Raw genomic sequence first — 10,940 nt, 5'->3', positions numbered from 1 at the left:
TATGTTCAAGTTGACCGCAGACAACTTCACTTATTGGAGACCGATGATGGAAGATCATCTCTACTGCAAAGATCTGCATGAGCCCATTATCCTTGATGAGAGACCGGCAGGCAAAAGAGACAAGGAGTGGGAGATCCTGAGTCGGAAGGCGGTAGCCACGATCAGGAAATATATTGATAAAAGCCTCTTTGAGCACGTGTCCGAATTCACGAACGCGTATGAGTTGTGGACGAAATTAGAGTCCATGATTCAGAAGAAGACTCCCAGGAACAAAGCACACCTGGTTCGCCGACTTGTTAAGCTTGAATACAAGGACGGCATGAGCATGATTGAACACCTGAACACCTACAAAGGTATTGTGAATCAGCTGTCAAAGGCTGATATGAAAATTGATGAAGAACTGCAGGCATTGCTGCTGTTGAGCTCGCTGCCAGAAAGCTGGGATACTCTGGTGGTGACCCTGAATAACTCGACTCCAGATGGAAAATTGAAGATGGATGTCGTGACATACAGCCTCCTAGGCGAAGAATCCAGGAGAAGAGAACGAGGTACTTCGAGTACGTCTGAGGCCAACGTTGCTGAGAACAAAGGGAAATCTGACTCCCGTGGTAGAAGTAAGAGCCGCGATAGAGGTCGTGATAGACGAGACAAGTCCAGAGGTCGGTCAAAGCCGAAATATGAGTTGAAGTGCTTTTACTGTGGAAAGACAGGCCATAAGAAGCCAGACTGCTGGACCCTACAAAATGATGAGAAGAACGACTCTGTGAAGCCGGATCAGATTATTCCCAAGAAGAGGGAAGACAAGAGCACCACTGCGGTGGCTGCCAACCCGGATGCCGAGATATTCCTCCTTGGTGAAGATAATTATTTGAATGTTGCATATGATGACTGCACCTGAATTGTTGACTCCGGTGCCTCCTTCCACGTTACTCCACACAAAGGTTTTTTCTCCTCTTATCGAGGTGGTGATTTTGGAGTCGTGAAGATGGGAAACCAGGTGACCAGCAAGATTGTTGGTGTCGGTGATGTAACTCTGACCACGGATGTCGGATGCCGACTTGTGTTGAAAGATGTGAGGCATGTTCCTGACATGCGTTTGAACCTAATCTCGGTAGGCAAACTTGATGATGCCGGGTTAGTGAACTACTTTGGTAGTGTTAGATGGAAGCCGACCAAGGGAAACTTGGTCGTGGCCCGAGGTAAGAAAGAAGGCTCCTTGTACGTGATGCAAGGAAAGATCAATGGCGGAGAAGCCAATTCTGTTCGAGATGAATCTAGCTTGGAGCTATGGCACAAGCGCCTCGGCCACATGAGCGAGAAAGGGCTACAGATCCTGAACAAGAAATGATTATTGTCCGGGTTGAAAGGCCAAGCGTTGGAGAGTTGCACGCACTGCCTAGCTGGAAAGCAACACCGGGTTTCTTTTGTGAGACCGGATCAACCAAGAAGACGAAGGAATATTCTTGACCTCGTCCATACTGATGTTTGCTCCATGTCGGAGAAATCTCTTGGAGGAGCTCAGTACTTTGTTTCATTTATTGATGACCATTCCCGCAAAGTGTGGGTATAATTGTTGAAGTCTAAAGATCAGGTACTCCAATCATTTAAAGAATTCCATGCTATGGTTGAAAGGGAGACTGACAAGAAATTGAAGGTGGTCCGATCTGATAATGGTGGTGAGTATTGCGGCCCATTTGATGCATACTGCAGAGCGGTCGGGATTCGACTTGAGAAGGCGCCCCCCAAGACACCTCAGCTGAATGGACTGGCTGAGCGAATGAACAGGACTATTGAAGAGAAGGTCCGAAGCATGTTATCCAATGCCGGATTGCCAAAATCATTCTGGGGAGAAGCCGTCAAAACTGCTGTTGACTTGATCAACCTCTCACCATCACGGCCACTTGAAGGAGAAATTCCAGAATAAGTCTGGACAGGTCGGAAAGCGGCCTATAATCAACTGAAAGTGTTTGGATGCCGAGCTTTCGTGCATATCCCTAAAGATGAAAGGGCTAAACTTGATGCAAAGACCAAAGAATGCATTTATCTTGGTTCGCCGAGATGTGAGTTCGGGTTCCGACTTTGGGATCCAATCAATAAGAAGATAGTGAGAAGCCGAGATGTGATCTTTCATGAGCATGAGAACATTCATGACATCTCGAAGCCCAAAGTTCAGGTTACTGTCAGACGTGAAGAACCCATCCCTCCTGTCCGTGCTGAAGCAGGGGGAGAAAATCAAGAAAATGAAGAAAATGATGATCAGCAACAAGCTGAAGATGACCAAGACACTGAGGTCTGAGTTGATGATGAGATCCGGGATGAGAATGATGAATCAGGTTCTCAAGCTGAAGAACAGCCGAGATATCCAACTCGAGAAAGAAGACCCTCTACGAGATACCCATCTGATGAATACACCGTTGTTGCTGAAGACGGTGAGCCTCAGAGTTATGGTGAGGCTGTGACGAGCTCAGAGAAAGAAGAATGGGAAAAGGCAATGCAAGACGAGATGAAGTCTCTGCACGAGAATCAGACTTATGAGCTGACTGAGTTGCCTAAAGGAAGATGAGCTCTAAAGAATAAATGGGTCTAAAAGATCAAGAATGAAGAGAACGGGTAGAAACCGAGATACAAAGCCCGGATTGTAGTGAAAGGCTGCAATCAGAAGAAAGGAGTTGATTTTGAGGAGATTTTTTCTCATGTGGTGAAAATGACCTCGGTCCGATCCGTGTTAGCCATGGCGGCTTCAATGGACCTCGAGGTAGAACAAATGGACGTGAAGACGACATTTCTTCACGGTGATTTAGAAGAAGAAATATATATGGAGCAACCTGAAGGATTCCAAGCTCCAGACCAAGAAGACTTGGTATGTCGTTTGAAAAAGAGCCTCTATGGCTTGAAGCAAGCACCTCGGCAGTGGTACAAGAAGTTTGAATCATTCATGACTGATCATAAGTTTGAAAAGACAAATGCCGACCACTGCGTATTTGTGAAGAGGTATAAGGCCGGAGATTTTCTGATTTTGTTGTTATATGTTGACGACATGCTTATTGTAGGGAAAGATAAATCGAGGATAGCCGCCCTGAAGAAGGCGTTGAGCTCGTCCTTCGCAATGAAGGACCTCGGCCCTTCAAAGCAGATTCTCGGAATAAAGATTATCTGAGATAGACAGAAGAAGCTATTGTGGCTGAGTCAAGAGAAATATATTGAGAAGATTTTGAAGAGATTCAGCATGGACAAAGCCAAAACAGTGAGCACCCCCCTAGCCGGACACATAAAGCTGAACCAGAAGCACTTTCCGAGATCTGATGAAGACAAAGATGAAATGATGAAGGTCCCGTACCAATCCGCCGTCGGAAGCTTGATGTATGCAATGGTTTGCACTAGACCCGACTTGGCGTATGCTGTTGGAATGGTAAGCTGGTATTTGTCAAACCCCGGCAAAGAGCACTGGGAAGCAGTGAAGTGGATCTTCAAGTACCTCCGCGGTACGACCGACTTATGTCTCCGATTTGGAGAAGGCAAAGCCGAGTTGCAAGGCTACTCGGATTCTGATTTAGGGGGAGACGCCGACTCGAGGAAGTCGACTACAGGATATTTGATGAGATTTGCCGGAGGAGCTGTCTCTTGGCAATCAAGACTTCAGAAATGTGTTGCACTATCTACAACTGAGGCTGAGTACATTGCCGCTACTGAGGCAAGCAAAGAGATGCTGTGGATGAAGAAGTTCCTCATGGAACTCGGCCATGATCAAGACAAGTACGAGCTGGGTTGTGACAATCAAAGCGCAATCCATCTTGCAAAGAATTCGACCTATCACTCCCGCACTAAGCATATTGACGTGAGGTATCACTGGATCCGGGATGTGGTGGAAGGTGGAGAGCTCGAACTCGTCAAGGTGCACACTGACCAAAATTGGTCCGACATGATGACGAAGCCGGTTCCAGCAAGAAAATTTGAAGACTGCTGTGAAGGAGTCGGGTTGATGCTGAAGCCGACGCATTGAAGTCGGAGGGGGAGATTTATTGGGCTTCCTCCTTCAATGCTAAGCCCAAGCCCATTTGAGGGGTTTCCTAAAAACCCTAACCCTAATTTCCACCTCCTCTATATATACTCATTAGTTGTGGGTGGAGGCTAGGTCAGATTTGAGAGAACAAATTTGAGAGAATTATTTGATTGTTTGAGCAAGGCTTTATACTTTGCATTTGAGAGATCTCTAGAGAGAGTTTGAGTGAAACATCTCTAGGGTAGTTTGATTATCACCATTGTTGGAGAGGTTGAGTTAACCACCACATTGATGTATTTGATTTTTTGTAACCATTATTTTCATAGTGGATTTTTGATCTGGACTAGGTCCCGTGGGTTTTTACTTCTTCATTGGATAAGGTTTTTCCACGTTAAATCTGGTTGTGTTCTTCTTCTCTCTCTCCTGTTTACATTTTGATTTTTTCGCTGCGCTGCTCGACCTGGTGAAGTTCAGGCCGAAGTATTGCCGAGATCTGAGATCAGGATCTTGTTGATTGACTTCCGCGCAAAGGCTGCTTAGCCGAGCTTGAGGGAACCGAGTTTTCCCAACAGGAGTGGCACTATTTATGGTGAGGGGTACAATGAGGATGTGTTTTGGAAATGACTGTGGTTTATGAGTCCACAGCTTCGTAGGACAGCTAATTCTTGTTTTTCTGTTGTTTGTTTGATTATTGATTTGACGATGTGCATTCCACGCTTCCTTTGGTTTATTTATTTAGAGGAAAAATTATACAAGTTATAACTCTTATGCCTATTATTAATCAATAACTTCTTTTGCATTTAACAGTTTACTATATTAATAAATTAGAGCTGATAAATACAAATGACTTAATATATTACTTAAATTAATTAACAATAATGATTAATGATTTATTAATGACATATTAATAATTAGATTTAATGCACTTATCTTAAAAAGATAATGTTTATAGAAGTATTTGTCCATCGAGAATTAGGAATAGGATCGTCAGTAGTAGTTCAGCTTTTATTTTAAAAACTTGTTTATTATTTTAACCCAACTGCTTAAGTAACTTAAAATGAATTTATAAGGAATTTACTAAAATTTTAATTCTTTACCTTTCCCTCTGATCTTTTATTAATCATCAAAGCAGCGGAACAACCCTTTTCCATTCCACCCTTTTCCAATTCATCCTATTATTCCATCGTCTTATATTTCATTGTATTCTTATTAGAACTTCCAAAGCTAGCCTAAATTTCCTACTAAGTGACGGCATTAGAGAAAGAGAAAGAACACTCATTCTTCATTTTAATTGAGATTTTTTTATGTATCTAGAAAGAAAGCTAAACAGAAAAGGTGATTACTATTATTACTCTTATAATTATTTAACATCAGGTAAAAACATAACATGGTTAATCAGTCTAGTTAGTTTCTTTATTGTGAATCTCTCATCTTAAATTTTTATTCTTGCTCGGCTCATGTAGAAAACATCACTTGCTTGGCTTATGAATATATCATATATGGGATGAAGTTTCTACTAGTCAATGGTTAATCAGTCAAAGAAGAAAAAAGAACAGTGAGTCACAAAAGTAACACGGACATTAATACTAACCCAACTTTCTCTCCTTGCTACATATAAACACAGTAAACACCAAAGATAATTCTGCCAACACAGATATAATCATATTGTTGATCTATCAATATCCTGCTTGAGGCAGCGTTAGGTAAAACTTTAATCATATATAGACTACAATTTACAACATCAATTGAAATAAAGAATTGTTCAAATACATGTACAATTCTTTCACAACTACAATCACTCATCACAAAACAATAGGTTTTGGCCTCAACAAAATAGTTGGACAATATAGACCCAATTAAAAGTAAGAGATATTCATTAATGGATCTTTTTTTATTTTTGGTGATAAAGGAAGAAAGCAACTAGCTTGCATGAACTGTGTTGCACATACCAGGGTTTCTAACACACCAAAGTGGCTGAATGGGCTCAGCCCCTATACCTCTTCTCACCATTCTGCTTCTCCATTCATTCAGTCTATCTGTGGCCTCAGCATATCTCTTCATACCCGTTTCATCCCGGTTGCCTGACCACAATGACTCAGCCATTGCAGAAGTTCTTGGCCAAATTCGCGCATCCAAAACAGTTGGATCAGCTTGTTCTGACCACAGTGCCACCTCCCCACCCAAAACTAACTTTGATTCTTCTTCATTCAGCCCATATCTTATATCATAATTGTATATGGTTTGCCATGTTTTGAAAGGTCCACACCAAGAGCCACCATTGCCTGTGTCATCCCCATTTTGCTGGTCATAGGCGCTGTTATTCCCAACAAAATCACCATGCCCACAATCCAGGTAATAGAAGTCTGCTGATGACACAATGGCTCGGTATCCAGAAGAAACTATACGTTTAGTGTTATTGTGTCCATTGTTCCATGTCTGCAAAATTACATGCTCCTTGGGAAGAATTGTAGATGGCACGTGGATTGTATCATCTAATAAAACATCTTCCCAATAGACAGCAGTGCGGTTGAGTGATAGAATGAAAGGGAGAGTGTTATTCACAAACACCTCAAGAACTTGGCTGAGAGTTCCACCATTTGATAGATATTTCTGAATTGTGGGATCAGTTTTCCAGCAACCTGGTACGACCTCATCAGCACCAGAGTGGTAAAATGGATCTGGGAACAACGTGGTCATATCACGTATCACATTCTTTAGGACTTGGTAGGTCTTGGGATTTAAGGGGTTCAATTGCCCTGTTCCTGGTTCTGAAGCAAGCCGATCCGACCACTCACTTTCAGCTGGCCACCAGAACATGTTAGCACAAGTTACAATGTCAGGGTAGGCTGTAGCCCAAGATCCTGCATGCCCTGCCAAAACAAAGTTTTATCAATCAGTGATCATCATGATTCTCAGAAAGACTAACTCGTAAATCTAAAATAAGTGAAAGAGGAAAAGAAAGATATGTTTTTCTATCAGAATGTAATACATTGCAAAACCAATGTTTTAAACTTGGATATCATACAGAAGACTAATTATTTGGTTAGTTGGCCTTATGATTACAATATTTTGTTTTCTGTTTCTTTGTGAATGAAGTTTTAACCTCACAATTAGACATTCTCATGGTAACCTGCAGCCCTAAATCCTTTCTTCTTTGCCAATATACACTTCAGTTTAACATACCAATCCCCATAATTCCTAACACACAAGGTTCCTGTTTTATCAGCAAAGAAACCAAGGATCAAACCAGAAAGAGGTGTCTTCCAAGTAACCCAACAATCATCATAGTGGGATCCCAAGTTAGCCATAAAATCAGCATATTGGTTCCTTTCATCCAGCACAAGAGTAAAATTCCAATAATTTTTTGTTTCAAAGATATAATATCCAGGATAGTAGCTAAGAATCAATATAGTAACATTGCCAACACAAAGTTTTAAACTTAGATATCTAATTAATTTGTTAATTGGCCAGCTCATTAAAATATTTAGTTTTCTGTTTCTTCGCGGGTTAAGTTTTAGCTTCAAAGAATAAGGCAATCTCATGGTAAGCTGCTGCCCTTGATCCTTTCAGCTTTGCCAATATACACTTCATTTTAATTACCAATAACCATAATTCCTAGAACCATCACTTTGAAATGCTTGATTATGTTCATATAAACCAAAACAGGAAAAGGAAACTTGAATTTTTTTTTTTATTTTGTCATAGAAGCAAAAGGAAACAAAATACTAACTCCTAACAAGACAAAGTTCCTGCCTTACCAGCTGAGAATCTAAGGATCAAAATAGAAGGTATTTTCCTTGTTAACCAATAATATTGGCATCCCCATTTAGCCATAAAATCAGCACGTTGGTTGCTTTCCGGGGGCACAAGAGTAAATTTCCAATCTATTTTTGTTTCAGAGATCTTAATATCAAGGACCAGGATAATGGCTCAGATTCTTTTGTATCCAAAGTTGCATTGTTGATCAGATGAAGAACTTCCTAAATTTTAACAATTTATTTTTGGTTAAGCCAGAGGGATGGTAAGCTAAAGTGTAGGTGAAGCAACCTACCTCGAATTGGGTTGCTTGATGAAGCAGTTCCAAAGGGACTCGGTACCACCTAATGCATGTTTGAGATAATTTCAACCTAAATTTTTGGTACAAAAGTCTAGTAATGTTTCGAGTATTATATGATTAAGTGTATGTCTCTCAACAACTAATAGGCTAGCACTCTGACAAGAAAAGAAAAAAAAAATACATACTTTAACAGATTCCAACATTCAAAAACAAACACGTTAAAAAACACAAACAGGCAGAACAGTGTGATTTCTGCTTTTGATGAGAAACACATATCCCTCTGTATGTGTTATATTCTGTCTGTCGAAATAACATTAACCTCTAAAAAAAACTGCCACCGATTAGGTGGTTGCATTATTATTTTTATTTATTTACTTTTTTCATGAGTGAGATAAAGGTGATGTCCATGTTGATATATATACAAATTCTAACCTTTTCATATTTGTTTGACAAACATATTTAACATAGAAACATCACAAAACCAGAAAGTCAGACAGTTGTGATGAAATGTCAATGAATTTGTGAAAACTAAACAAGTGGACCATGTTAGAATCTGATGCAACCTGCACAGCAATCACGACTAATTAAATTAATAATTCCGCACAGTTATTCACACAGAACATGTTTAATTCCTTGAACTGACAAATATGCAGAGAGAAACAAACAGGCATAGAAATCAAACCCACAAGGTCCAAATGTTCTAGAAGAAAAGAGCTCAGACTAATCCTAATTCGAATAGGATTGGGCCTTATCCGTTAAACCCCATAGGTACACACCTTTTAAAGCCAAATTATAGAAGCTCAATTAGGGGAGACTATCATCAACGCAGCAAATGGGCCGGGCCTAATCTCAACCCATAACCTTAAGGACTCATGGGTAATTATCACTAGGCTCTAATACAATTAGGGGACACTATCATCAAATGGATCTAAGCAACAAAACCACAAAAACAAGGGATGCGACACCACATTTAAATCCAGAATTTTAAGAAATTAGGTTTATTGGTCATTCCACTTATATATAACATACTTAGCCCATTCCTTTGACGTGAGAATTTTTATTACTCACACTTGAATTCCCAACACAAGAACACCCCTATTGGCTTCAAGCCTCTTTTGTTGTGGAAAATGGATATGTCATCTTAGCCGTTGTTTCTTCCATAGACTCAATTAATTTACACATGTAATATTAATCACAATTCTCTCCGATCGAACAAGTACAATCACCAAAAAATAAAAAATAAATAAAAAATGAACTAACCAGGTGAGTCAATCTCAGGAATAACACGAACACCATGATCAAGGCCAAACTCCACGACAATTTTAACATCCTCAGGAGAATACACCATGTCAGGACCATAAGCACCCTTATCAGCCAATGCAGGCTCAGAAGGAAGCACGATTGGGAAAGACTGTGAATCCGTCACGTGCCAGTGAAACACATTCAACTTGTTCATACTCATTGCTTTCACAGTCCTCAGCAAATCCTTCACCGGGTAATAGTTCCTCGCCGTGTCCAACATGACTCCACGGTGGCCAAACAGCGGCGCGTCCCACACGTACACCCCGACCGCCACGCGCGTGGGTTTGCCCCATGCCAGCTGGGAGAAAGTCTCGAGGCCTCGCATGGCGCCCCATGCCGTAACGGAGATGAGGGTGGCGGAGGTGGCGGTGACGGAGAGGGTGTAAGACTCGTCGACGCCGTGGTGGAGGGGAGCGTCGGGGTCGGCGACGGTGATTGTCAGCGAGTGTAGGGGTGGGAGGTTTGTGGAGATGTTCACCGGTGGTGAAACCAGTGGAAGGTGGTGCTCGGTTTTTATGAGGCGGAGGTAGCGGGTGATAGCGGCGTAGAGATGTTTGTTGTGGTGGTGGCTGGTGGTGGTGATGGTGAACGTTGGTGACAAAAGTGTGGCTTTGTGTGGTGGGGTCCACGTGAGGTTTATTGGTTTGGGCCACACGTTGATAACAATAGATTCGGACTCTGCTGCTGTTACTGTTTGGTATGGCAGTAGCACTAGTAACAGTAGTAACAACAACGTTGATTGTAATAGCGTCATGGTCTTGTTGGTATGAAGAGACTGAGCCATTACTTGTGTTTGAAATGTATGGTGAATGTGACTTTGTGAGAATGTAAATGTATTAAAAATATTTCCTATACATAGGACTTGGATGGTGAGGAATTCAATGAGGTTTTGTGTTTAAAAATTAGATTTGTCTGGTTCATAGGACAGCTAGATTTTGTTTTTCTGTTTTTGTTTGCTTATTGGTTGGACTGTATGCATTTGACACTTCCTTTGGTTTATTTAAAGGAAAAAAAAAATTATCAAGAAAATACAATTAGTATGAATACGATGAGAAAATGAATTTGGAAGAAAAATTAAAATAATATTATTTGGTAGGTCGAAATATTACTAGAAAAATTGAGTTAAATTTTCTGAGTCTATATTTGATTGAAGGTGAAAAATTGTATGATCGGTCATATTTAATGCTTCTAAAGTGAGTTATCTACATTCGCTCCTAAAACGACGTCGTTTTGGGTTGAAAAATTAAAAAGTTATGATGAAAAAGCTTGTTATAACCCTGAAATAAATTATAATTACAAAAATACCTTGATTTCCGCTTCAAAACGATATCGTTCTGGACTCAACGTAGATAAGTTATCTACATTTAGAATATTGCGAACCCATATATATCTATATATTTAGAATATTATGTAAGATATTAATTACATGATATTATGTTTCTATGATGTGTTTGAATGAATTGATATGTATATTTTATGATGTTTGATTTAATGTGTTTGTGTGTTTTTTGTGTTTGTCTTGTTTGACAATTAACTCTATGTGAATTTTTGGTGTTATCTAGTATTGCTTTTATCTGTGCA

General features: G+C 40.4%; 1 protein-coding gene across 1 annotated transcript; it reads right to left on the bottom strand.

Moving 5' to 3' along the window:
• Positions 1-5,748: 5,748 nt before the first annotated feature.
• LOC133298642 (beta-hexosaminidase 2-like) lies at positions 5,749-10,121 on the bottom strand. Its single transcript, XM_061497972.1, has 2 exons — positions 9,318-10,121; positions 5,749-6,870 (listed from the first exon to the last, which is right to left on the bottom strand). Exons 1-2 carry the CDS (start codon positions 10,111-10,113, stop codon positions 5,921-5,923), a joined length of 1,746 nt encoding a protein of 581 aa, XP_061353956.1. The 5' UTR covers positions 10,114-10,121; the 3' UTR covers positions 5,749-5,920.
• Between the last annotated feature and the right edge of the window lie 819 nt (positions 10,122-10,940).

Source organism: Gastrolobium bilobum, unplaced genomic scaffold (assembly GCF_033153095.1).
Source record: "Gastrolobium bilobum isolate Gb01-03AN ecotype WA unplaced genomic scaffold, APGP_CSIRO_Gbil_v1 utg20100, whole genome shotgun sequence".
NCBI lineage: Eukaryota > Viridiplantae > Streptophyta > Magnoliopsida > Fabales > Fabaceae > Gastrolobium > Gastrolobium bilobum.
Note: the sequence above shows the minus strand (reverse complement) of the source record. Positions and strands in the feature narration are given on the sequence as shown.